This window comes from Rissa tridactyla, chromosome 12 (assembly GCF_028500815.1).
Source record: "Rissa tridactyla isolate bRisTri1 chromosome 12, bRisTri1.patW.cur.20221130, whole genome shotgun sequence".
Lineage (NCBI taxonomy): Eukaryota > Metazoa > Chordata > Aves > Charadriiformes > Laridae > Rissa > Rissa tridactyla.
In genome coordinates, this window is record NC_071477.1 from 16949342 (window position 1) to 16976929 (window position 27588).

General features: G+C 44.9%; 1 protein-coding gene across 2 annotated transcripts; it reads right to left on the reverse strand.

Moving 5' to 3' along the window:
* Window positions 1–62: 62 nt before the first annotated feature.
* On the reverse strand, window positions 63–27467 carry SAMHD1 (SAM and HD domain containing deoxynucleoside triphosphate triphosphohydrolase 1). 2 transcript variants are annotated; one of them, XM_054218596.1, is made up of 16 exons: window positions 27203–27467; window positions 27042–27108; window positions 21717–21789; window positions 20400–20560; window positions 18509–18624; window positions 17826–17896; window positions 16602–16757; window positions 14391–14491; window positions 14173–14281; window positions 13483–13574; window positions 11998–12113; window positions 8901–9040; window positions 6032–6121; window positions 4746–4850; window positions 4224–4361; window positions 63–2148 (listed from the first exon to the last, which is right to left on the reverse strand). In XM_054218596.1, the coding sequence occupies exons 1-16, from the start codon at window positions 27393–27395 to the stop codon at window positions 2026–2028; spliced, it is 1851 nt and encodes a 616-aa protein (XP_054074571.1). In that variant the 5' UTR covers window positions 27396–27467; the 3' UTR covers window positions 63–2025. The 2 variants fall into 2 exon arrangements, with proteins under 2 accessions (XP_054074571.1, XP_054074572.1); XM_054218597.1 differs by lacking the exons at window positions 27042–27108; window positions 27203–27467 and adding an exon at window positions 26719–26997.
* Between the last annotated feature and the right edge of the window lie 121 nt (window positions 27468–27588).

Sequence of the window (27588 nt, forward strand, 5' to 3'; positions counted from 1 at the left end):
ATTTGGCTGTTTGTAAGTGTGCAGGAACACCGTCTTTAATAAAGTTCACACACCGCGATTCCTTAAAAGAATAGTAAAATCATAGTTTATAAATTTATTCTTAGTCCAGAGAGGCTCAGATTAACATGTTTGAGAAAAAGAAATCCTCTGTCTCAGAACTTAAGTACAAATTTTTGCTTAAACATAAGCAAAAGGTATTTCTCAAGTATAAAGTGCACCTTTTATAACAGATTCAAAACAAACCCAAGCAACGATAACAAAATTACATTATTCTGAACTATACTTGATTTTATGCAGATAAGGGAGGATAAATGCCTTTGCTCTGCGATGCTGTTTCTTGAAGCATAATAAGAAGTTCGTTAAAAGCTTTTAAAGAGTTCACAACCCCTTCTAATAGATATCTGGCACACCTGCAGATCGGGAATACCGTCAAAGCAGAGGTTGCGTCACATCACCTTTAGACACGCGAGCGCAAGTACATAAGAAAGCAGCAGAGCGCAAAATGACTTCTGGTTATTTCAACGAACGAAATCCGAGTGAGTACGTGAATACTCACCATCCTTCCCTCTGCCTAACAGCCACCGGTTCCCATGATGAAAAGGGCAAAGGAAACGCAATCAGAGATGAAGAGAGTTCTGCAGTTCTCTCACAGTGACTTCCCACTGTGTCCGTTTTCAGACCCACACCTGGCCGTCAAAATTGAATGCTGAACTTTTCTTTCCCCATTTCAGATATAAAATTTCAAAGCTCGTTCCAATTTCTGAGCATTACTGAACCTTTTTGCTTTGCGTTTTTAGTTTTGACAGCAGGCTTTTTCAAGCTTTTAGGTTTGATTTCATGAAAGCAGCCTTCCTCTTAGACCTGAGTAAAAGATGAGAGGAACAATGTCTTCCTCGTTCACTTTTTCAACTGGACAGACATTTGGCAACGCTCACATTAGTACTGCCAGTCGGGGAAAAATGTGAGAACTCTTATAGTTCTACAAGGGAGAGAAAAATTACCACAGGAACAGCAATCGTAGATCCAGGAGAAACAGGGAAGGGATACGAGAATGGAAGAGCTCCCGAAGAGCCACTCTACCTAGTACAGCGTAACGCAGAAACAAGGTGCGCTTGGTGCGAGGAAGAGCGGAGCCGGTGCAGCGCCCTGCGGGGACTCACTAACCACGCCACGGCCTGGGCGCGCACCAACCTGCCCGCAAACATCGGGGCAGCTCTGCTCTCCCCGCAAGCACTCCAACAATGGACGTTTTGAGCAGTTTTTGCAGTTCAGTGTAACAGTAAAAATATAACATTCAATGTATCAAAAATACACTATAAAACAATTAAAGGCTGCACGTCACTGCAATGCATTGTTACTTCAATAAAAATTGTGGTCACACTTACAGCAAGAGGCCTGCACCTTCATCAGCTCTTTGAATGCCAGAAAAGTAATCTTTGGTTATTAAAAAGACTCTCCTGTCCCCCACGTTTTATTTTTTTAAATGGAATTCATTTTGCTATTCTCGAAGATGCCATCTATGTTTTTTTCAGAGTCCTATTACCTCACTGTATTTTCAGAAGCGTACTTACTCCTCTCTTCCTCAAGTACTGAACACCCCCCCGCCCCCACCCCTGCCCCGGAAACACCAAAAACCTGAGCTGGAAGTTTTTCTGCTAGCTCATGCGATACCACCATCATCTTAAGGGATCAGGACCAGAAGGAACAGTAACGTGTCTTCAGCAGTTCTTGTAATAACGATGAATAGCAATTTTTAAAGTTACTCTTGCTACAGAGTGCAAATACATTCAAAAAAAAAGGAGAACTGAGTTTGCTCTGCTGTAATAGGTTGTTAGTTTTTCTAAAAGTCCATTTGGAATATGCACTTTGTTTAAGTACCTACATTAAAACATACTGTGTTGTAAAACGCATTTCTGCATTGTTCTGTACGTTTTTACGGTCCACCCAACTGGCTTTTAAAAGAGCTGCTGCTCAGGTTTACTCATCTTCTGGAGAAGCAGACTGAATAGTGCAAAAGTAAAAGCGTTACTTATCAAAAGGAAGTCTTTGTTTGCAGTTGGATTCGGCAGCTGTCCTGTGTTCATCATCTCTCCTGTTATTCCAGCTTTCCTTCATTGGAGTTAGATGAGGGGCAACCACATCACTATCCTATTATTAAAAGTCAGAAAACAGTAATGCAGGACATCCACTTTCGATTTCTATCCTAAAGCAGGGGAAAAGCAGCTCAGTATCAGACTTAACAGAAGAAATAAATGCCAGGTCCTGGAAGCATAATAAATTAATGACCATTACAGACATCCCGGAGATGGAAACTGCTGCAGTCAGTGATAGCATCTGGCGGGGAGAAAAAAGTCGCCCACGTATCAGAGAAGCCTTCACCACTGGCAGTCCACCTCTTCCTAAATTATTACCGGGCAAATCGAGGAAGATGAGCAAGCTTGTGTTTTTGGGCATCAGTACAGGAACCGGAAACATTATTCTAAGTGTTTCCTCTGAATTCGCCACAGTTATCTCATTTAAAACTGTTGCAATCCACCCGGTGTAGGTGCTCGGCATGTGCCTTTCACTGTCTTAAGGCGCGTAACTTTGCTACAGTAAGTGGTATGGTCTAAGGCGGCAGTGCTCATCCTTGTCAGACACATATGTTAACCTAATGCTCGGGCACCGCACGCACAGACATGAGCACAACAAACTCTCTAAGCTTAGAAATAAGCTGGCGAGACACATGCTGCCGTGTTCTGCAACACGCCAGGGCCTGCAAGATGGATATGCTGGAACCCGAAGGATCTGCTTACGGGATACAACAATACTCTACAAGCTACCAGCAGAGAAAGCTTCTTGCTTGATCCATTTGTAAAAAGCCCTTCTGAAATTTACTGCTCTCAAAAGATGGATGCCAGAAGTACGCCACAAGGACGAGCCTTAAAAGAAGTTGTTGTTTGTGCTCCAGCACATAAGACAACTCATCTACTGCGCGGTCGTTCGTTTCAGAGGTAGCTCTTTCCCCGAATGAGACTTGTGGGTGTCCGAGATGCAAAGTCAGGGATATTAACACACACACGCTTCACAGAACTGTTCACCCTGCATTTGTTAAGCAACTTGAAGATTTTAATATGAGCATTTATTTTACTTTGAGGCTTGATTCCAGACAGTAGAAAATAGCTGAAAAAGTGCACGGAACTGAAGAAAGCTATTTCTTTCCCCGATACGACCATCAGGCAAACAAAAGTGAAAGCCAAACATGAGGGGAGAAACGTAACAGCTCATCTGCCAAGCACATCTATCAAACCTACTGAAGCTTCCAGCCTAAAAGCCTCACAGGTCGCGAACACAGCGGAGCGGCTCCGTTAGCGTTTTCTACTGAGAAGAACTCACTCGATACAACCATAACTGCTTCTCTCCAATGATGGATATACTGGAAGTATCAGCACATAATAATTTTTTTGGATGCAGGTGGCCCCTTTCCTGCTAGGGGAATGTGATGGGGATGCCGTCTCGCACATCACCAGTTTACAGCTACGAGAGTTACAGGCTTCTCCGCCACCAGGAGAATGCAGGAGGAATGCAAAGCAAGACATAAAACGGACTCAGGTTCTGCTTCAGAGCCTCCATTTTACTTGCCAGCTCAGTTCTGACACTGTTCTCAACAGAAAACGTCAGATGAGTTGTAACACATCCTCTTGCTTCCTCACAGCTGGAAACTTGTATGTTTTGAGAGCTGACAGGAAAAGGAAGCAAAGAGAACAGAAAAGGCCTTCCAAGCACTCAGACTAGGGACTAGCTGCCAAGAGAGTGGTCTGCAATCTTATTCCCACAGGTCTTTTCCACTCTAACAGGAGTGAGTTTAACAGCTGGCGAACAAGGAGGGAAAGCAATAGAGCTGACCCGACCTCCTCCCTAGATCTTTTCGTCTCCCAGTGCTGTTCTAAGCCTTTGTATGAGGAAACCTGCATTCATGAACTAGCGAGTGCCTGCGTGGACACCCAACGTTGTTATAAAAACACGACTTTTCAAATTACCTAAGTTAAATCAATGCAAATCCACCACTATTTCAGTGAAACCAAAGCATGTCCAGATGCAAGCCTCAATAAAACCAGACGCTAGGTTAGTGAGGAGTGGCTCTGCCAAAAAGACAAGGTCTAAATGCCAACTTTTGTAACGAAAGAGCAAGTTTATGGACAAAGGTGAAGAGCTCTAAGAAAAATAGTACATGAGTTTGTTACCTGTGGTTTGGTGAAATCCTTCTCTATACACCACTGAATAAAATACTGTTTTGCAGCTGAAACAACATCTGGATCCTGACTTTTGCAATAAACCCGGATAACCTGCTCTGCAAACCTCATGGGTAATAGCTTTGAAACCTTTGGAATAAAAAAGAAATAAGCTTTAGTATTTCTTGAAATTCAGGGTCCATTGACCTTCAATTTTTTTCATCTGAATACAAGTTGAAGGCAGTAAAAAACACCCCACTACAACCCACGAGCTTTATGCAAATCAACTGTATTTCTTCCTAAGACTCCCAGGGTATCCAAGTTAAATACTGTTCATATGCAAAGGCTGTCAGGACTCCAGACTGCTGTAGTACAACACACACTGAAGACCCACAAGGACATGGACTCCACAACCTCTTCACAACTCTCCTCCACAACTACTGCAAGAGCTCCCATGAAGGACTGTAACCACTTCCACCGCAAGCTGGGAAGAAGATGCCCTTCCGAAGCCAGCTGAGGAACATAAAAGACTACCTGTTCTTTACTGATCTTGACTGCCTTGGAAGGATCAGCCTTGCAATAGAAGAGAACGTTATCAATGGGATTCTGTTCTTTCATTCCATAATCCATATTGATAATCTTGCGTGCAAAACAAAGAAAAAGGCATTTGTTAAGGTTTGTCTTTAGTTTTCTCACAATAAATACAAAAGGATACAGGCTATACTTCTGTAAATGACACTAATCAAATAGAACAGTAATTAATAAACGATTACTTAATAAATCGATCTGGTATTTGCATTTTTTATCTTTTCTTCCACCACTTTTCACTCTGAAGCTGCCGGGTGAATATTCACATTTACACCAACCAGTTCCCAGTCACGCTCTGAAACACTCCAGTTTCAAACAGTGGAAGCATGCTGGTCCCTTGCCAGCCAAAACACACAACCTTCGGAGGCGGCAGGAGCGCTTACAATTTTAAACAGGAAGTTTATTTACATCTGCTTGGTACACCAACAGTTTTGTGGTGAGCAGGGAGGAGGCCAGTTCCCCATGACCTTAATTTGTGGGACAAGGAAAGCACAGTCATTTACTTTGAAGTTAAGTAAACTGCTACAGTTTTACCCAGCCAGAAGTGACTCCTCAGTACAAAGGAGCTTTAGAGGCGATTTGTGATGCGTTCTACGGAAAGCCATTTGTTACCTCTTCCCAGAACTAACCAAGAACAGGGATTAAGCTATTTGATGCTTGCAGACTGCTCAAGCTCTCTCCTCCGTCTCAGGCTCTCTCCTTCCCACCAGTGCAGGCTGGAGACTGAGCGGTGGCAGCAAGGTGCTTTATGCAGAAGACAAAACCCAGGAGTGACTGCGCTGCATCAGGTGTGCAATACCAGAAGCCTGGAAGTCACCGTGCCTCTTATCCTCCCACCGGGGCTCACAATTTACTTGCCTTCATAACCTGCAGCAGCGGTGCCTAGACCGCTCCGTATGCTACACATGTAACACCCACATGCTAAAAACCAAAGGTTTCCCTACGGCTCCTTTTCAGAGTGAGGACAATCACGGGAGAGCACGTTTGTCACTGGGAGCAGAAGGGCCCGAAGCCTCTGTCCCCAGGCCCTCCCAACCACAGCAAACCTCCCACAGGGGAAGCTCGTTGCTCTCAGTGCCTTAAATGGAGCAATTAGGGGACCAGACAACCCTCAGGTTTTATTTTCTCACTTTGCAAATGTATTGAAACGTTACCCCAATTTTCACTATGGTATACAAGGCCCTCTGTGATTGAAAAGTTTTTACTCTGAACCCGCTCTGAGAGATACTTACATCAATTATGAAATCTTCAGCCTTTAGCTCCACATCTGGAGGATCCTTTTCTGGCTTGGAATTAGCAATGCTTTCTGCCAGGCTATTATTCTGGAAAAAAAACCAAAAAACACAACAGTAACTCAGCTTACATTTATGCACGACAAAACATGTCACTGAACTACAGATTTCTTCATAGCTTGACAGACTCCTCTTGCAGCAATCTGGTTGTTTGAATCCTTGTATACCTTAGCCATAACTTTTCTCCCAGTTTTTAATAACAAAACAAGCTTATTTAATTGAGAAGAGCCAAATACTGCCAGCCTGGGGGGGAAGAGTTTTACATCTGATGACAGAACGGAAGGAGGGGGAGGATGAGGGGTGGGAGGAAGAAGTGGGGGAGCGGGATAGGGAGTTTCCATCCAGGATGCTGAAGTCTCCATAAAGCAGAAAATAAGTACCTTCAAGCAATTGTTTTCCTAATACAAGTGTTTTGCAATTAAGTTTCCCAAAGCGGAATACTAAATGTTTTTACTGAAGTTTGGGGTTTTTTTTTTTTAAATGAAGGGCTGCAGGATCTCACCCTCTAATAAAGCTTTTATATCTATACATTGAAGCATATTAAAAAAAAAAAAAAAACCACCAAGAGACAGACAGGATCAGTAACGTCATTGATCACTACAAAAAAAAAACAACCCAGAAGCAGCAAGCTCCCAGGCAAACTTTGGAGGGGATGGTGACCTACTTCAAAAGCTGAAACCCACCAGGGGGTTTTGTCTGGTTTTGGACCCGCGAGAATATTCCCTGCTTCCAGCTAGGCTAAAGCCAAGCAGAGGAGCAGGGTGCGATGGAGAGCACTTGTTTGTGGAAACGTGTAAGTCCTCATAAAAGGCTGCGGCTGAGCAGGACAGAGAAGGTCATCTGTTTACCTCTGCCCAGGGCTGGGGACGATGGAAGATTCGATGAAGCAAGATTCCCTGGGAGCAACTGAGACTCCTGGAGAAAAGCTTCGAGCGCAGCATAGAGCTGCCAGGAGACAGGTCCAGCAGGCAATGAATTTAACTAGCAGCATTTTTTTTTTTTTTTGCCGATTTATCCATTGCAAAGACGGGGAGACGGCTAAGAGCAGGGAATCACACGCATTGCCAGGCTGAGGCAGACATGTGGGTTGTTGTGACTCACGAAGCCAAGGAAAGGTTTAGACTGAGAGGAAAGAATTTCCAGGAGGCAGGCTGTTTATAAGCTATCCTATTCCTATTCTGTATCGGAACGTATATGTGCTAACTTTCTCCTTTTTTTGTTTCCTTTTTTTTTTTTTTTAAGTTATTTCTTCCAGTTTGCATTAACTGGAAACTTAGCTTTGAATTTAAGAACTCTGTATCTATTTGGGATGTTCTCCTGGCTCTGGCCAGCTTGAGGATCACAAAACTGGACAGGGCTTTGAGCAACCTGCCCTAGTTGAAGATGTCCCTGGCTCACTGCAGGGGGATTGGACTAGATGACCTTTAAAGGTCCCTTCCAACCCAAACTATTCCATGATTCTAAACCTAACGGCACTGTGGTCTCTTAAGGAGCAGAACAGACACAGCTACGTCTTGTCTAGCCACCGCTCACCTCCAGCACTTCAGAGGAAGTTGAGCCTCTGACACTCCTGCAACAGGCACCTCCGGCACCACAGGGGGGGAAACTCTCCCCCAGCCCCTCAGCTGAGCATCAGGAGCTGCAAAGCATTGGCTGGATAGAATCACGGCACCAACAGTGACCCGGGTCTCCCTTCAGAACAAGACTCAACACCTCCGGATGGATTTTCAGAGTGAGAGTTTTTCTTCTCAAGAAACTGTTTAAAGGTGGAATTCACTCTCCTGACCATCTCCTTGGTTTTTTTAGGCTATCTATCCTGAACTCCTCCTCAGAAGGGCAGAAACTTGACAGTCAACGTACAACCACTTCATGTTGTGCTGATGTTTTCCGTCCTCGCGTTTCCTACTTTTTTAATACAGAATCTCTTAACGCTGCTTTTTCTTAGACAAAGAACACAAGCAAATCTTCTCTTCAGACAAAAACATGAACAGAGCAGTAAGACACCTAGTAGTCCTTCTCCAACCTTTTTCTTTAAAAGAGACTAATTTTTTTTTATTAAATCTTTACAGATACAGTCAGCCACTTCTGGAAATTTGGCATGGAAAATTTTAAGCAAAAATGGCTGAAGTTTAGAGATAATTAACTGATGATTTGATAACATGGTACAGCACATTACAAGAAAATCTCAGCCACCTGAAGTAACGTCAGCTCTAACATAATATTACTTTGAAATAAGACAACAGCGGTTAAACGGATGTCTGATGAGTGCTTTGAAAAGCAAACACTAGAAAAAAATACATGCACGCTCATGCTAATTATAGAATTTAATACCAAGAAATTCAGAAGTTATTATTCACTTTGACATTTGTTCTCAAAATAAAGCACACAAATTACAATTCAAATCAAAAGTGTTCCTTATAATTTTGAAATTTTAATGAACAGAAGATGATAGTAATAACCTTCTCAATCACTGGACCATAACAGCTTTTTATGCAATTTTGTATTTTTTCAGTGAACAGTTCTTTCTGGAAATATTTCTGCAATAACCAACTTCTGAATTTCCACCTCTTGCCATTCTTCTGGCTGTTTCTAGATCAAACCTTTCCCAGATTCCTATAATACGATGCACGGCTCAGCAACGTAAAGGCAGGAGGAGAACTTTTGACACTATTTTTGGAATAGCGGTTAAGCAAAAAAAAACCCAAACCAAACCAAAACCAGACAGAGATAGAGGAAAAAAAGATGGTCAGCAACTTAGAGAACGTTTTTAGAGGGACAGAATTCAGGATTTTCCACCAATGGACATTACCTTTACAACTTCCCCCACTTTTTCAGGTTGAGTCTCTCCTAAAAACTTGTATAATTCACGCCGTTCTATTTTACGCAAAATTTCTCGTGCCTCCTTCAGCTCTGGACAACTCGAGTGCAGAATTTCCAAGTAGATATTATCTGCCAAAGTTGCATTGATTTTTGTTAAGCATGTCAAAGTCCAGTGTCACAGCAAAATGCACGTACAGGGAGAAAGGTTAAAGCAACAAGAAAAACTGCTGGTTCAGGAAAAGACACTTTGAGAGAGTGACTGAACATACTAAGTCTGGCAACTGAGAAGTCCCAATATCGTCTTGATTTTCATCAGATTCGTTAACAGTTGTTGGCAGAAAAACTAGCTCAATTCTCACCCTTGCAACAAGTTTTATTATTTCACTGAAAGTTGCCTCCTCTCCTTGTTCAGCAGAATATCCTAAATGCCAGCACTAACTGGCTCAGGGACAAGGGCACTCCATCTTTTACAAGAACAAAGTACTTCCGTTAAACCTTCAGAATTTCTCAGATTTTGGATGCCAGCATCAAAGTCCCCCCTCCCGTCCCCACATGACAGTGAAGTACGCAGGTGTGTTTCCCACCATCAATAGAAGCAGCAAGACTCAGGTTTCTTTTGATGTGGCTTCGGGGCAGAAAGGTTGTTTTGGGCCGTCCTAAAGAAACTGCTGCTGTCGGGATGCTGCTGCCTGTCACAGCCCACAGAGCTGCACTCTGCGTCTGTTCGCATTGCCCAGGTCCCCTGGGACCACAACTGGCTTAAGGAGCTCCCAACACACTCCAGAAGCAAGCTATGAGCCATACACCAAAATATCTTTAAATGAGGGTTGTTTTTATGGACAAAGTCGATCGAAGTCAGGAACCTCTCCACAAGGAACAACAGACTAGGTCTCTTCAGGCTGAGAGAAGAGATAATGCAGGGGAAATAAGAAACCCACAAACACATCCATCGTGCAAAAGCAGTAGTGACAAGGAACAGTTTGCTGTCTCATCCTTTACTAAAACTAGGATTTGCTGTCAAATCAGGAGCCAACAAATTAAAAACTAACAGTGGTTCTTCACTCCTCATGGGAGAAAGCTAGGCAGCTTTCTGCTGCAGAACTTCACAGAGGTTTATCATCTGCAAAGATCCAAGAGGCAACTGGACAGTTTCACAGAAATATCACTCATCAAGGACGACTGGAAACAAGCCTATTGTTCTCTCAGAAGCGCCCAGGCTGCAACCACCAGATGCAGGGAAGGCAGTGCTTTGGTTTAAGAGGAAGACAACATGCTTGTCCTTCGTGGTTCACTGTTACATCTGATGTTGGTATATTCCTTGAATCGCTCTCCTTACTGTTTAACTCTCCTTGTTGAAAAGCACAGCCCCGGCAAGCAGCTCCTTGCTGCGGCAGACTGTTAAGAGGCAGGGGACAGTCCCTGTATCCTTGCCCCGCGCTGTGCTCCCCCCACCAGGTACCACAGGTCAGCAGGCAGTTACAACAGGACCCTGGTGCTGACTTGCTAGCATGGCTGATCTTACAGACCAGGCAACCCTCAGGAACAGACCCCAGCCCACAAAGAACTTAATCTTAGTTCTGGCCTTTCTGCCCAGCCTTCCACAGCCCAACACTGCAATTCATGCTCCCCAATCACTACTGCCGCTCACAGCCAGACGCTTCTCCCCGGGGGCAGAGGGACCCAGTGTCAGAGGGACCAGGCAGCTCCTCATCTCAGCACTCCGTGCAGCCCCTTTACCCACGTGACGCAGCCTATGGTCAGGCTGAATGTTGCTGTGGCAGATGAAGCATTGCCAGCAGGCTGTTAGCATGACGCAGGTTAAGGCACACAGGATCCTCTGCAACAGTGCTCTCCGCCTCTGTCATCTTGTCCACAGACCAAAGACAGAAATTCTTGAATCTCTCTGTTGGCCAGCCAAGGCTTGGTGATGGAAGCTCAGGAAAGTTGTCTTGCCACTCAGGAAAGATGCCTCGAGAGTCCTCGTGAGCTATAGCTCACAGGTGCTGCAAGAGCTGCCAGTACTTGGGAGCACTCTTCAGCAGGGTCTGCAGCATCCTCTACCCTGCAGTCACCCAACCACAAACAGGCAAGGTCTGCCTTGCCCGCGCTGGCCTCCATCCCCCATGCTGCACCAAGCTGGCAAGGGCATGCTGCAGCCCTGAACACCAGCCAGAGGAATGCTGGTGTGCCTCACAGCAAAGACTAGGAGGAGCAGACAAAACCAAGATGCTATGGTGGTGTGAAGATGTGGAACTATACAACAACACAACTCAAGCCAGTTTCTGTGAGTTCAGTAACTTCTGTGTTTCCTCTTCACAGCACTGAGCCAGACCTTGAGGAATGGATGCCAGCAGGCAGACTGTTTTTCCGGGAAAATACCACAAGTCTCAGCTCTTGTTTGCTTCACCCTGTAATCACGCTGGAGTTCCCTTGCATGTCTTCAAGTAGGTTGGTTCTTGTAGGGTAAGTACACAGAGCAGCATTCTCACAAGCTCTTATCCAAGCAACTAGAAACTTGCAGAAATAAACTAAGTTGTTCATATGTTCTGCTTTCTTCTGTTATATTTGCAAGCAGGGTAGCAAGGTCTCAAGCAAATCAAATCAGACCGCATCACAGCCCTTTGAAACCTGCCTTGGGGTTAGTTTCACACTACAACACACACACAGTACTTCTCTACCTGACGTAGGTAGACCTTGCAGCTGACTTGCATCCTACTTGTGACAAATGCAATAAACTCAGGGTACAGGCAGGACCTCCTGACAGCACTGCTTGAAATAATCTGAATTTGAATGTATGCGTAACATAAGAAGTTGGTGCTTCTCTCTCTCACTGCCCGCTTCCCTTCCCTCTGTCCCCCGCCCAAAAGAAAGTAACTTAAACTAGAAGGTCTTGCTCTCCCAGAGAGATACGACAGCACAGAGATTGGACGGTCCCGCTCTGCCCCACCATCTGCGCACAAAAGCAGTACTTCAGTAGTCATGGGCGAGGACTGAGCTATAAAAACAGCATTCTAACAGGTGCTCATATTCTTTTGCTTTAAAAAAAAAAACAAAAAAAAACCAAACCGTAATCTGAGAGTTCATACCAGTTAGCTTAGTGTAGGCTTCCATGTCCTCCATTGCTGTAGAAATCTGGTACTGTTTTCCTCCAGAACCTTCTATTTTTAAAAATTTGTCTGCTTTTTGAAATGCTTCTGTAATCCTAGTTTGAGACAAAATTAAGACTTAAAGAAAGCATCATTTTGAAACACCTTATTGCTCAAGAGTCAAAAAAGGAATGCATTAGTATGTTATAAATAGAGGACAACAGATGAAACTTCCTCCCAAGTACACAGCAGACCCTGCTTGCACTGCAGTATGTCCTGTCTCCACCCTGTCACCGCACATTTCAGCGGTCTTTCCATTTACTGAAACCAGGTTCAGATCAGACCTTAGCCGTCTCTCAGTGAATGAGCAAGTACACTTTGTTCTGCATCAAACTATGAGCTTAACATTGCTGAGACAATTGCAGAACCCTGCAAGACAGTGACATGGTCACTCAGCTGCAAGGAGGCTGCCTCACAGATCACCATATCCTTGTACAGAGTCATTGCTCCAGGAGTTAACTGAGAGAATACAAAGCATTCTGAAGGTAAAGAATCACGAACATGTGCTATTTTCAGGTGGGAAAACCCGATGTTCTAAAGATCAAGTTCTTCCCAAGTTCCCTGTACATCTTACTGTCATTTTCCAGCCTGTGTGCTCATTTGGATAGGCTGCTGTAATTATGGTGAGCCAAAACCTAAATTTCTTCGCTGTTTTAATTCCTCACTCATAGGTACTGTCAACCCTTCGCATTTTTAGTCTTGAGTTTTAAAGGATCACTAAACCAGGAGCTGAAGTTTACGAAATTAAAACAGCCACGAATCACTCTTGTACTGTGTAATCCTCTGTGTTCCTTTTTTCCAAACTCAGCAGACGGTTACTCAGCAGCCAAGATCCTAATGCAAAAATATTTGGGGATACAAGTATTTCTGCTTTTCAAGAAAAGTAAGAAGAATAATGCTATAGGGGAACTTCTGTCGACACCAACAAGTGAGCTACAAATGCCGGTAGCCAGCTGAGCTGGTCCTGAACAATTCCTGCTGTGGCATTCCATGAACACAAAGTCAGGCCTCAGCGGAGCGACAGTAAGCTTGCTCATTACTTTACTCTGTTAGTAACTTTGCTCTATTAACCAGACAGTTCGAGCTAAGTGGTCTAAGTTGTAGATAAAGATTTGACTTCAGCTGTCAACACTTAAAACAGCATAAGCACACCCTGGTCCTACGCTTCTTCAGGGTTTTACTAAGTTTCCGCTGATTGAATTTCATGTAGAAGGATGTTGCTGTCCTTTTTTTGGGTTCTTTGTTTTTTGTTTTGTTTTGTTTTTTTTCCAATCACAGCCTCTATGATACTCTAAGCACTGTGCCTTGCCACAAGAATTTATTGTACATCACACCTTATTGATTATCTGAATATTCCAAATGGATAAACAGTTTCAAGAATTTAAAAATAAGTGGTATGCAAGAAAAGGAAAGTATAATACTTGCATTATTTCAATGATGTTGCCAATCTTATGCTGGTATGCTCGGCGATGCAGGCAATTCCGCGTGTGGAACATATCATACAAATTTCCAACTTCCTGAATCAAAAAAACCCAATCGTCTTTTACTTTTGGCATTGTCTCAATTGGAAAACTAGAACAATCAAGGAATCAAATGAATTGTCTCTTTCCATTTGCGGCACAGAGCAGAAGGGTTATCTTTCACAATTTACAAATTTTGAAACAAACTCAGGCTGCCGTGGGAGAGCAGAGACCTGACAGTGACTCCAGGCAGCCTGGGCAGAGAAGGGGACCTCTTGCTCCTTCAGCAGCCCCTCACCAAAGCCACGCTCATCTCTTGCTCAGAAGACCTGGAGCAGGATCACGCGCAGCTGAGTCTCCCCTGGAAGGATCCGCCACCAGCCCTTTCAAACAGAGTCTTGCTCTGTTCCCTCCCTTCCTTAAACCAGTTGCTTCTGAGAACAGCTCTCAGAGCAGCAACTACTTCTTCCTCTCTCGGCCTAAAAAAAAAAACCCAACGTCCCGCAGGCAACCGCAGCATCCCCCTGCAATCCAGAGTGCAGCTGAACCACGCTGCCCGAGGCAGGCTTTGCGTGCCCCGCACGCGCTCGGTGTGCTGCTATACCTCACACGCATTTTGCTGCTGAGCATCCCTCTGTTCACACACACGGCTTACCTTGTCACGCGTACAGATATGCTTCTGATTTTTTACTTCACAGACCCGAGTGAATTTAAGTAATCGCTTATAATCAAAATTATTCTGGATTCCTAGGTGATGGCAATCCCTAAAAATATTCCACGGAGAGTGTTTAACAATGAGATCATACTTGTACAGACAGTAGCATTGTTTCAGTAGGAAATCATAATATAAACAAAAACGATTAAGATTCGTACCTTGCAAAATAATCCCATTTGTCAACGTCAATGCCATTTTTTTTGTTAGCTACTATCTCATACAGGAAACTTTTCTCCTTTTGTCGACCACGGTAGGGCCACTATGAACAGGGGAGCCGAGAACAAAACAAATCAGAAACAGTAAGAAATTAAAGTGTGCAAACGTTGTCACTACAATTTCTTAAAGGTAGTGGGAATACACTTTGACTTTGCTAAACATCCAACACTGAGGTAGCAAAGAACACAAAGACAATAAAAGGGCATTCAGAAGCTGTCGGGCATTAGAAATCCAGAAGTAGGTCTTAAGCAGTTGACTTCCCAGAATATCAGGAAGAATAAAAACCACATACACAAGTATTTCATTTCCCATTCTACTAAACTGAAATGCCAAAAAAAAAAAAAAGCATAGTAACAAAGAGGGGAAAAGGTTGGAATCGTTTAATCCTCAGGAAAGCCGTTAAACCCACAAACACATCACTGTCTTGCAGCCTTCTGCAATCAGCTATACAACTTTATAGAACAGAGTTTTAAACCAATTATTTAGATGTTTTAAACAAAAATTGTTTAAAGCCAGCTACTTAAACTCCTAAACCACAGGGGATAATTCAGCCATGAGACAAGAGGGAAATCAACACCAAAATATTAAGACACAAGTTGCACATAAACATTATTTTCTTGAAAATTTAATGATCCTTCAGCTAAACAAAAAAATGCCAGATAAAGGGCTTTCATGTTACCCGCATCACACAAATATTTAAATTTATATGAATAAGAACGGAAACGTGTAAGCAGGAGGAAGAGGGCACATCATAGGTACAAACATCCTGTGCTGATCACAAAGAGCTCTGCTACTGGGTCAACGTTCAGGACGCCGTTTATGGTCAACGCACGAACGGCCCGTTGTTCATGGCAGGACCAGGCGGCCTGACACGTGGCAGCAGCACAGCACGGACGCCTCGTCAGCAGAGGAGCCTGGACTCTGCTAAGGCCACCACAGTACGCGCGACTGCCAGTGGAAGGTCCTGCAGCCTAACACCAGGAGGGTGGCAAGAAGGTCACCACGTATCACCTATGACACTTCTTTTCCTGCTATCCTGCTGGAAAACAGGCATAGAATCCACACAAGGAAAAACAGACATTGGGTAAGAACCTGGCACAAGATCAATGGAAGTGGCAGGCAGCAAGATTTGTGTGCAAACAAGTGCAAGCGAGTAAAAATCAGCTTACAGACTTCGTAAATCAATATCCCCTTCCTACAAGATCTCAGACTGAACTTTATTACGCTAAGTTCCCTATGTTTGTCATCAGAGTGCTGGAGCACACATGGCAGAACCACACACCGCTATAGCAGAAAATAATGGGTAAGTGCTAACATTTGTGGGTGGCTTGTTTGGGACAACATACAAGTTCTGATTAGGACCAGATTGTCATGACAGATCTCCTACTGACGGGTTCTTAATTCCGGTGGCAACTGAATGGGTGTCCTTGAAGAGATGACAAGAACTGTAAAGTGAGGAGAGAGGACTTAATTCTTTCATAGAGTTGTGAGGATTAATAATGATGTTCTCTTCTTCCTTGCCTCTTGAGGCAGCACATTTCCTCAAGTCTTTATCCCTGCCTCTGTGTTTTCTTACTGCAATAAATCCAAACATTTTGCTACTGTCATCAAAGCTGATGCGGCTCTGGCACTTGGGCCATGCTTTCCATTCTTCATTGCCTCATCTCTGCCAGTTCTCAGTTTTCTTATCCATTATCAGCTTGTTACCCTAAACTATCTCCATGCATTCTTCATAGGGCCACCTGAAAACAGGACCTCCCATTACCACCACCTTCTGGCATCCAGTAAATAGACTGTTATCCTAACCTGGTCATTTAAGGTTTCCATTAAAAATTCAGTTCCTCCAACCTAGTTACAGTGAATTAGGTTCACTAAATACAAATAACATTCTTAAGCTTTCTTCTAATCTGAAGACTCTGAGGTAAGAACTTCTCAGGACGATGTAAGCACATAACATAGCAAAGCTACCACCTCCTGCCAGCACTGTAAGAAATAAACACTACACATCTCCAGCATCTCTTGTGCCAGGATTATCAGAATTTCATGGGGGTAAGAATAAATAACAAATCATAGCAGAAGCAAAAATTATCTATTCTTTCAGTAAAATTAAAGACATTTATTGGGATAACCACAGGAGCAGTACACTGACTCACCGATTTCTCACAAGCGGTTTCATCTATAGGCCCTCCTATTTGTTCCTTGATGAAGTTCATGTCTTCTTCCAGGACAAGACCGTATGACTTCATGACTTCTTCTAGTTTATTGGAAGCGATCAGGTGCTCAAACATTTTAACAGAAGCAGTTTCATGCTGTGAAAAAAAAAAAAAAAAACACCTAAACGTTGCATTACAAAGTTTAAGAGTCTTTCCTGCAGTGTCACAGCTTTCTCCTAACCCAGCAGCGCTGCCTGTCACCTGGGCATGGTGGTGTGAAAGTGCAGCACTTGGGTGATTTTCTATTCATTTTGTATCTAACCAAACAGGAGATCACCCCGTTTACAGAGTCCAAAAACACACTTCAACAGAGAGCTGGTAATTTCTTATTTTCACCAACAGCAGTAAGACAGTTACAATGCTAAATGACACAATAACCAATTCTGCTGTGCAGAAGATTAACAAATTTACTCAGCTGATTTTGCTTAGTAATTACAAGCAGAGAAAGGCCTGAAAGGACTGCATTACACTACATTCACAGCAACACAACCTTTGAAACGCTGTTCAAAGTTTCTGAAAGTTTGAATTCCATCTAAACACTGTATTAAATATCTTGGCCTTGAACTAAAAATCTTAAACTGGAAAGGAAGCTCCAAGTTGGTATTTGGCATCTGTAAAATACAGTCTGAAGAAAGCTCACAATAGGCATTTTAAGGCCCAGTGCTGGCTTAGAATGATCAGCGCAGTCCTAACGAATTCTGCCTCTTCAGAATCGTATTACAGGCATTGACAAGACTCAGACACTTCATTTCTCCTGTGTGTCACCCAGCGTGACATCCGCAGGAAGAGGACATGCGTACACAAATGGATCTCATGAAAGTACAGAGGAGTTCAAGAGCATTTGCACTTTCAAGGAAGAGACGCTGGTGACAAACATCTGCCCGCACTTCTCCCCACACCTCTTTCTGCTTTGCTAGTAAGGCTGTATCTGCTCACAGTCATGCTGAGGGGACCGACGTTCCCCAAACAAACAGTTAAAGAGAACAAAAAGGAAATCGTCCCAAGATTAAAAGACAACATTCTGGTTATGCCATCAAAATGATGCAATAAGAAAAGGCTAGAGGATCACTATATTCTCACAAACACTGGCTGCCTTTAAAGATGAATCATTCTCCCTTTAAAAATTTCAGGTTTCTATTTTTACTTTAATAGCGAAAAGCCTACCTTCCATTTCCAATCTGGACGAGTGAGTGGAATAAATCTTCCATCAAACATGTGTGAAAATGGCCCATGACCTTAAAAATAAAGATTACACAGGTTTAATTTGAGACATAGTTGTAAAAATACTTTGAGCAGGCCAAGGATCTGGTTTCTCTTGTATTTGACTTGATCTTGATATCATCTATGAGGAAGATTCAGCTCTAGAGAGTATGCTTTCCTCAGACACTTTAAGTACTACCGCACTTAATGCCAGTTCCATCACCTACACCACAGGCAAGCACTGCAGTAACACTGAGTACATTAATTACTCTGTGCCAGCTCTGGAGAAAATAAGTAGTTATAAAATAATAACAATTCTTGAAAAGGCCACTCCTTTCACTCTGAAATGGTTTAAGATACCTGAGGACATCACAGAAGTAAGCGGACACTTCAGCCACTGAGGGCAGAACTCTGAACGCCATATGGAAACAAGACCAAAAAAAATGGCTAAGAGTGGCTACAAATTCACCAAGTGGAGTTGCCTCGGCAGATGTACCCTGGACCAAAAAGGAACAGATAAATCCCATCTCGGAATATGGCCACGCAACGAGCAGCCCAAAACTGCGCTCGTGTTCTGATCTTGCAGCCAGCTCTTTTCATCCAGGTTAGTTTTCAAAGAGCAACAAGCCACCTCAAGCGTTACTTACCCAAATCATGACAAAGCCCAGCAATTTCTACACAAAGGATATCTCGCTGGGTTATGTCCAGTTCGGGTTGTCTCTCCTTCAGTGCACGAACCAGACATCCTGCTAGGTAGCCCACCCTGTTGCAAGGAAAAAAAAAAAAAAAGCAAAAAAAAAAGCAAGAGAATATAGTAGTGTTTTAGGCTGAACAGAAAAAGAGTAGTTCAACTATTCTATTTCACTCCATTAAGTCACAGCCCTTGTCTGAGAGGCAGCACAAAACAACTACTCAAACCCTAACCTGCAAGAGAATCACAGAAACTATTTCCTGCAATAGAGTTTTAGCCATCAGTAACACATTTGAAAGAAAAAAAAGCATGAGATACCAAGCCCAAAACAGGGAGACAACAGCAACCTGCGGTGTTTTGTGGAGCACAACGATGGAATAACTGCGTAAGTGAACAGCAGTGCATTATTGACAGCGTGCATCTTGAAGTACCACAGCTTACACATCATCCTTTGACTTCCAGACAGTGCAACTGCAAATGTCCACAACAGTCACCAAAGCATTTTCTTCTTCTTTCAACTTGCTGTTTTAATAATTGTTTATGACAATTATTTCTCTTCCTTTCATTCATTTTAGATTTGACGTTTAATTTCAATGAACAGGACCCTCTATTCTCATGACACAAAACCAGCAGGGACAAACATACAGCACGTAGTCCTGTCAACTGTTTACAAGCTCTACACCGACTTCCTTTTCTATTTGCCTCAACAGTCCCCCTTGTAGAACATCTTAAAGCAAGACCAGGTTTTCTATGATGAGGTAGTATCTTTTAGCAGACCAAATTTTACTGCTTGGTGTTTTTTTACTGGACCAATAAGCACACAAAGCTCACTTCTCCTATTTTAACACTATAGAAATCTGCAAAATTACATACAAATTGAGAACAACTGTCCTAAGTTTAACTATACAGATTAATTGAACCGTTTAAAAGAAAAGGTTTTTGATACCACTGGAGTTTTCAGTCACCTGTTGTGAAAGCTTTGTTTATATCCCTCACATTTTTGTCTTTTCAGGTTTACCAGATGCAGTCAGTTCCAGCTTGTCTCACTGATCTGACCCTTTTGCAACAGCCATTTGCATCTTGTTTGCATCTTGTCACAGAGCAGAGGCAGAAGCCAGACCTACTCCACAATATTTCAGCACTAACAAAAGCAACTTTAGGCTGGCCAGATCACATGAATAATAACCGTTGACTAGTTCAATTTCTCTGCAACTTGGGACAGACCTTTAAAACAAGCTTAAATTAGTCATTAATCATCTTTCTCTGTGGAGCGTGAACAATCTAGCAACCAACCAACCAACTCTAGGAATCCTCCTGTCCATCATCTGTTAGTTACTGTTTAATTTATACAACAGCTAACAGCCTGACAATCTGCCATCGACTGCATAAAGCACACATAACTACAAATGCAAACCTTAGAGATAAAACGAGTTTTAGCTGTGCTGGACAATATAAGAGGATTACAACTGGCTGGCAAGTCATTTATAGCAGCCCCAGTACCCTTCCCAGGTTTATGCTTTAAACTCAAATTTTGACGAGGGAGAACATAAAGCACTCCACGGTTTTTAACTAACATGACTCTTAGAAGAAAAGGGGAGGGGGAGCAAATCTAACATTGATCCATCTTGCAGGTTTCTTTATCTGTCTTTATTAAAGGAAGTTCAAGGGAACAGCCCGTAATCACGCAGGATATCCGGGAACATTCGTGAAATCAAAAATACCACCACAGCAGTTTTCACCAAAGCTCAAAGGCAGCGATGCCCTTTGGCTGACACTCCATGTTAGTGGAACCAAACTCGGGGAAATCCAAATGCAAGAGATGGGCAGGCAAGACATCGTCACCTTACCCTATAGAGTGTTCAAAGCGGTTGTGAGAGGCTCCGGGAAAAACAAAGTAAGTGCCACCCAGCTGCTTGATGTATCGGAGACGCTGAAACTGAGGCGTGTCGATGATGCGAACAAGAAGGGGATGTATTTCAATGTGCCCATGAATTGGATCGTTAAAAACCTATAAAAGCCAAACAGCAGTGTAATTAACATTTAAAATTTAACTTTGAAAAGAAACAGGCATCAAGGTAAAGGATATCTAGAATGGCAAGGTATTTAGTGGGAGAGGTGGATTCTTTTGTTTGCTCCTGTAGAAGAGCCATACCCTGACCCTATATAAAGATTTATCTTGGAGAACTACTTAAGGACGACATCAAAAAAGACAAAGCTACGTTATTTCAGAGGATGAGGGAACTAAAGTCAAAATCTCTAAGAATGTTATCTGCACCTATGTAATTCCAAAACTTAACACTGGAGAAAACCATTCTCTTTATTAATCTGCTCTTCCAGTTAAAGCAGCATAATGCACTACATGCCTGAGATACCCAATAAGAAGTGTTTGGATTGACATTGTTCATGTTTTTTAATTTGCAGAGTGAAAATAACGATTCTTATCTTTTTCATCAACCAAAACACAAAACCCAAGATAGCTGAAATACGAAAGAAGTACTCCCGGATCATCCCCAAGCATGCGCTTTAAGAGACACCTGAGTAACTACAGTGACTTACTGGAGAAGATGAACATACGTTTAATTCTTGCCTCCAAACAGCAGATAAAACCATTTTATCACACGCGTATCTTGCTAAAATACTGAGGCAAATAAGGTTTTTCTGTGTTCTCTCTGCTCTAGGTGACTGAGCTGACGCAGCGCCAGCAGATGTGCAGACTACTAAGGAATGCGTGCAGCCCTGGCCTGAGTTAAACCAACATACACCACTGTGAGAAACTGTTGGACATGGCAAACAGTGGAAGTGGGAAGGAATCTGTTAACCCAGGCCTGGGGCTAAACTAATTTTTAAAAGAAACACCAAAACCAAGGGGAGGCTCTAGACAAAGACAGATGGTGAAAGAGGAGCTTCTCAACACATTTCAAAGAGCTCATCTGCTCATTCAATCTCTCACAACCGCCAGGTGCCCACATCAAGCTCTTAGCTGATGATTTTAACAATTTTTCTGGTTAATGTGGTTTTTCAAAGACCACCCACTATCAAGGAGAAGAGCTCCACAAAGGAAAGACACCGCCAAACAAGGACGGGAGGCACAGAGAGAGGGAGAGGCAGCGCTGGGAAGCGTCAGTGAAGCCCTGGGAGCGGTGTCCTCCCCACGCTGGGGCTACCTTCATCACATCCACGTGCTGCTGTCGCAGTTTGTTCAGGCAGGCCAGCACTTGTAGTCTCTCGGCCGGGAGGCTAGAAAGGAAAAAAAGACAGTGAGAGCAGTTCACAATGCATTTCCCTTTACAATTTGCAGTACATACGGAATTAACTTGTTCGTATTACTCTGATATTCATTGGCTCTTTTAGAGAGATACATATTGATGCAGCTTTTTCAGAAAAACATTGAAAGCATTTATCCTTCTACAGTCAAGTAGAGAAGGAAGAGAACAAATAGGTACAGAAGTTGTGTGTAAACCTGTGTAAGCGCTTCTCCCACTTATACAGAACCAAGAAACAGAAGCACCAGGATATAAATACTCAGGCAGAACAAGCCTGGAGGGAGAGATAATACACTCTATTACAGCCACTTTTATTAACTGTCTGCAAGCCTTGTCCTTGAGCAAAATGGTTTCAGCCTCAGTATGACAGCAAACACCTTATCACAAAGTAGTACAATTTGCTACCTTTTATGCTCTTCAGCAGTTAACCATCCTGAGATCAGTTTTACATCAGTCTTTCAATTTAAACTTTACCAGAAAGTAATACTATAAAACGTCAACTATTAGCAAAAAATACTCCCAGATGCACTAGATATTTTCAGCCGAATCATGTAATAACACACAATCCATAAAATATTAAACGCATACGATGTTTGAGCTGCTGGTGAGCACTTTTTGCCTTAACCACTCAGTATCCCTGTGCCTAACAGGGAGCTCCTGGTCTGTGGCCTCCGCTGCTCACAGACTGTCACAAGTCTTCAGCTGTCCCCACTTGCAAGCAAGATGAAAAGAACCAGAGGTGATGCTCAGACCAGCGTGTTATTTCACATCCCAAGTAGCTCAGTTTGTAGGAATAGTCACAAACCCCTAGATATTTACAAGGCAGTTCCTGAAAGAGCCCACTATTTACAGGGCAACAGAAAGCACCCAACACTGAGGACAAGAGAAGAACCACCTGCATCTGCCCATCCTTCTTGCTCTCTGCTAAGAAGAGAAGATGAACTTCGGCGTGGAGAAGAGCTGAGGAACTATTCTGCAGCCAGCAAACCATAAACTTGTGCACACCTATCTTTACACTTCCAGGAAAAGCAACCGCAACTGCTTGTTGAGGTCTGTCCTGAAAACGGGACCAAGAATATTCAACTGCTGCTTATAAGAAACACATAACCTTTCCGACCACAGGTATGGCTAACTCAGGCAGGACTAGTGCCTGGGCTGGTAACCGAGCTCCTCCAACACCATCCTCCAAAACAGTTCAGGGACAGTAAATTCAGAAGCGATCTGCTTCCAGCCATCTACATTCATTTCACTTCTGTGGAGAAGTTCTCTCTCAAGACACTTACCTATCATGCAGAACCACATCTGGACTAGGACATCCTTGCTCTAGCAGACTTCAAAAAATTAAAACCCAAACTTGATGTACAGAGATGGCCCCCATGTTCTTAATTACAACTAAGGTCTTCAGTGGATATCACTTCAAAGCATGCTAATAATGGAGATCAAAGATCACAAGCGTGTTTTTGCACGAGCTGTAACGCTGCAAGAGGCACAGCAGCACACAGTCATGCAGCAGACCTCAGGTAACAATTGCCCTAAAAGATACTCTGGGTCACACAAAGCACAGGAGGTAGGACTTCATGACATCTTTGAGAAGGTGAGGCAGTGCAAAGCAGCACCCAGCGCTAAGCAAGGGACAGCACTGCTGAAGGCACAGCCTGTTGATTTGAAGCACTGGATTATACTTTTAAATGCCGCAAAAATTCAAGAGTGGGGAGAAAATTAACTGGAAACCAGTCAGGTATGTAAGGAGGAAGGCATGTGGGCGCCTACCACCCTGAGAAATTACCAATGACTGCAACTACAGGAACAGCAGAGAAAGGACAGCTCAGTACCACTTATTATACAACCACCTATGCAAGCATTGTCCACAAAGAGCATAGCCTAGTGTGCCGCTTTGCTCCAGAAACTCACCTCCAGCAGGATCAAATTAAACGGTGCTAACACAGCCCTCTGTACCGTATCACACCTGCTGGAGCACCCTTTGTACAGATCGGTGCTGCTGCACAAGGGTGAGAGAGCAGCCAAAGGAATCGTCCCAACCAGGGAGACTGGGAAGTCCCCGCCTGACATGCCACGTCAGTGGCCTGTGCGTCTTGTCGTCTTGCCCTGCCTCCAGGAACACTAACCCCCATTCTGGGTTTGGCCTCCAGATGACAAAGCACACTGTCAATACAGTCCCGGCGTGACTGATCACCTGAATGTCACAGAGAGCGCTCTCTATCCTTCTGCAGATAGAAAACAGGAGGGGATTTTTCACCTGGCGTCTACATGGCAAGACTGCCTCAACCAAGAGATTACATGCAAATCATGTGTTCGTACTGTGGTTCTCCAGGGCTCTGCAGGCCTAATTCCTCCAACAGCCATAGCAGCAATACTGCTGGCTGCCTTTGAAAGGGTGAGAACTGACACTTCCCCATCCACTCCCCTCTGTCCCTCCCTGCTTTCCCCATGCCCTCACTAATGCCACAGGTGAGGAGGGTGAGAAAACCCCTTTCCTGCGCCCATTAGGAACTTAAACTACTCTGGAGAGGTCAGCCAGACAGCCCTGCTCATCATCTGTATTTAACGTGCAGCATGCCACACACAACACCCACTTCCAGGAACATGAGAACACGTAGGAAACCCATAGCACTGCCTTCAGGCCCCTGTCGTCCCAAGCTCTCCCCACTGAATGGCCAGGAATGGCAGGGAACCAAATATACTTATTCATTACCAGCCTGCCACAGAGAAATGGTGAAAGTTACTGTAGGACACAGCATGCAGTGAGATCATTCTTTACTGCAAAGCTAAGATAGTTTAAAAAAGCAGAAGGCTCCAGCAATTTCTCTTCCAGTTCACAACATTTTCAGCTTAACGAAAACAATATGTCAGATCTCACCAAAGGAAACACCTTATAAAAGAAAACCCACAAGCATATCACTCCATACCCCCAGCACTATACGTTCTCCATACCGACTAAGAGTTCTTCACAGCCATTTGATTCCATCGCCTGGACCACAAACTTAGAGGGACTTCCTTGCTGCCCCATCCTGCCTACATTCAGCACTGACAGAGCCCGACGAGCCTCAGTGCAGCCTGCAGATGTCCAGTGTGTCCAAGCATCCATATGGGTGCTTGATGCTCAACCAGCCAGCGAGGTACTAAAAGCAACCAGCCTCCTGGTAGTCTCAGAAAACTATACATCCGCATGTTATTTCAATGAGATAATTAGCTTATACTTCAGAAACAAATAAAGCCTTTAGTTACTTTCCTCATGATACCACACTATTTCTATCTGCACACTTCTAACAGCTGTAGTTAAAGCCCTTCTTCCAAAAACCCCAAAAGATACCTTAGTGACTCCTGCCAACACCTTACCTCATCCAAAGCACAACTCTTCTGCCTTGTCACCTTGAGTCACACCTGCTTTTCTTTCTCTACCAATGGCCACACCCAAACGCCCACTCCTTCAACTCACCTTTTGCAACCTGCGAGTGTATCCAGGATGTCTTGATATAATAGAGATCAGAATCATAGAATGGTTTGGGTTGTAAGGGACCTTAAAGACCATCTAGTCCTACTCCGCTGCCCTGGGCAGGGACACCTCCCACCAGCCCAGGTTGCTCCAAGCCCCGGCCAACCTGGCCTTGAACCCCTCCAGGGATGGGGCAGCCACAGCTTCTCTGGGCAACCTGGGCCAGGGGCTCACCACCAGCAAAGAACTTCTTCCTGGTATCTCATCTAAATCTACCCTTTCTCAGTTTAAAACCGTTCCCCCTCGTCCTATGGGGCCCTTCATCCTCAGCACAGTGTTAGCTCTGACAAGTTTTAAGCCAAGGAGACAACCTGCACACCAAAGTACCCCAAACTCCCCACAGACAATACAAGCAGAGCTCTGTACTTGTGTGCGCCTGCCAGATAACCACACTCCAAACTGCCTTAGGGCCACTAACCACAACATCAGCAAACAGCTTAAGTGGAACAGTTGGTTTTGAGAGAAAATTGGAGGAAACAGCATAAACAAGGTTAGTAAAGGAGTAAGGAAAAGACATTCAAAGATTAAAAAGCACCAGGAAGCGGTGAGCAAGAAAGATCACATCCCAGGAGAGGTGAGCAGAACTGACCCCAGTGGGGCAGAGAAGGGGCAGCGCGGGCCCTTCAGACACGTAGGATGACAGGAGACGTTTATATTCTCTTCTGTTTCTGAAGAGCAAGAAAGTGTATTCACCACCAGAAAAATTACACAGTTTCTGGGGACAGTCATTTCCCTCACTGCTGGGAACAATCTTTCACGTGCTTTAAGACAGCGTTCAGTTTTCCTGTACTCATGGCAGGTGACTTCTACCAGGTGGGAGTAAGACTGTGCCAGACTGCCCGCTCCACACAGCCAACTGCTGGGGCAGCTCACGGTGCCCACCAAACTCCGCCACTCGCCCACAGGCCCATATTCTGTCAGGACAGACAACAAAATCGCTTTTTCCCTAACAGTCCACCCTACTGTAGCAGGTGCAACAAAGAGCAAAGTCCCAGTAACTGTTGCAAGATTAAAATTCCAATGCCTGGGATTTGCCTCAGGGAGATGGGCGAAACCCCAACTTGACAAAGCAGCGCCTGCTCACTATTTTAAAAATTGTTGGTTCTGTTGTTACTAGAATTGGAGCAGCATTGACTTTAGGCTGAAACTTCTCATCAAAACCCCCAGAATTTACACCGGCATTAACACTTAAAATTGTGCTACCGGTGGTATTTTCATTAAGGCCTTTTAAATGGATTTGTTTTCCTTCTCTTGATTACTGGGTAACCAGCTACTGTGCTCTGGATGGTGCCGGCTGTGCTGGGATCAGCAGGGGAACAGATAAACCGCTCTGGAGGATCAGCCCCACAGAGCCCGTTCCATCGCCTACACCCGCTCCGACGGTCTTACCCCCAAGCTCTCGGGGTGGGAAGGGGACGAAGCCATCCCATGAGCTCCGGAAACACCTTTCTCCCCTTGTTGGCCACTGCGGACGTGTCTTGCCAGGCACCGACCGACCCGGAGGGGCCTCGCCGCGGGGAAGCCCCTCGCCAAACGCCCTCCGGCTGTTTTCAAGAGAAACCGTTCCCGAGGGCGGTGGGCACCCGCCCTGCTCAGTACCGGCGGACCCGGCGCTTCACCCCGACGGGGCGCGGCCGCCCGCGGGGGCCGAGAGCCGGGGCCGCCTTCCACCGCCCCTCCACCCCGCGGCCTCCCGCGGGGGCGGCTCTCACCAGACACCGGTGACCTCGAAGGCGCAGGCCGGCAGGTCCAGCAGCATGCTCCCGGTGACTCCGCTCTCTGCGGGGGCAAGCACAGCGTCAGCGGCGGGGCCCGGCCGCCCGCAGGGGCTGCCCGGCCCCGGGCCCCAGGCGCGGCCCCATCGCGCCGCTACCTCGGAAGCGGCGCAGCAGGCCAGGATCGCCCACGCCGCAGCACGAGAGGTACTGGCAGAGCCGCTCCGTGCCCCACAGCCGGGGGTCGCAGCGGCCGCTCTCCGCCGCCGGGCCCCGCGGCTCCTCAGGGGAGCCCTCACGCCGCGCCCGCTTGGTGGGAGCCGCGTCCCATCCCGCCGCCGGGCTCCCCATCCCGCCGCCGCGCACGCTCCCGGCTCAGTGCGGCCCCTCAGCTCCGCTCGGCGGGGACTCTTGGCGCCGCCGTGACGTCAGCGCCGGGCGGGAAGCGCCGCGCGGCCCGGCCCCTCAGCGCCCGCCTCGCCCCTCACGGCGGCGCTGGGGGGTGGGACCGGGCCCCGCAGCCGGGAAGGGCCCGCCGCGGGCT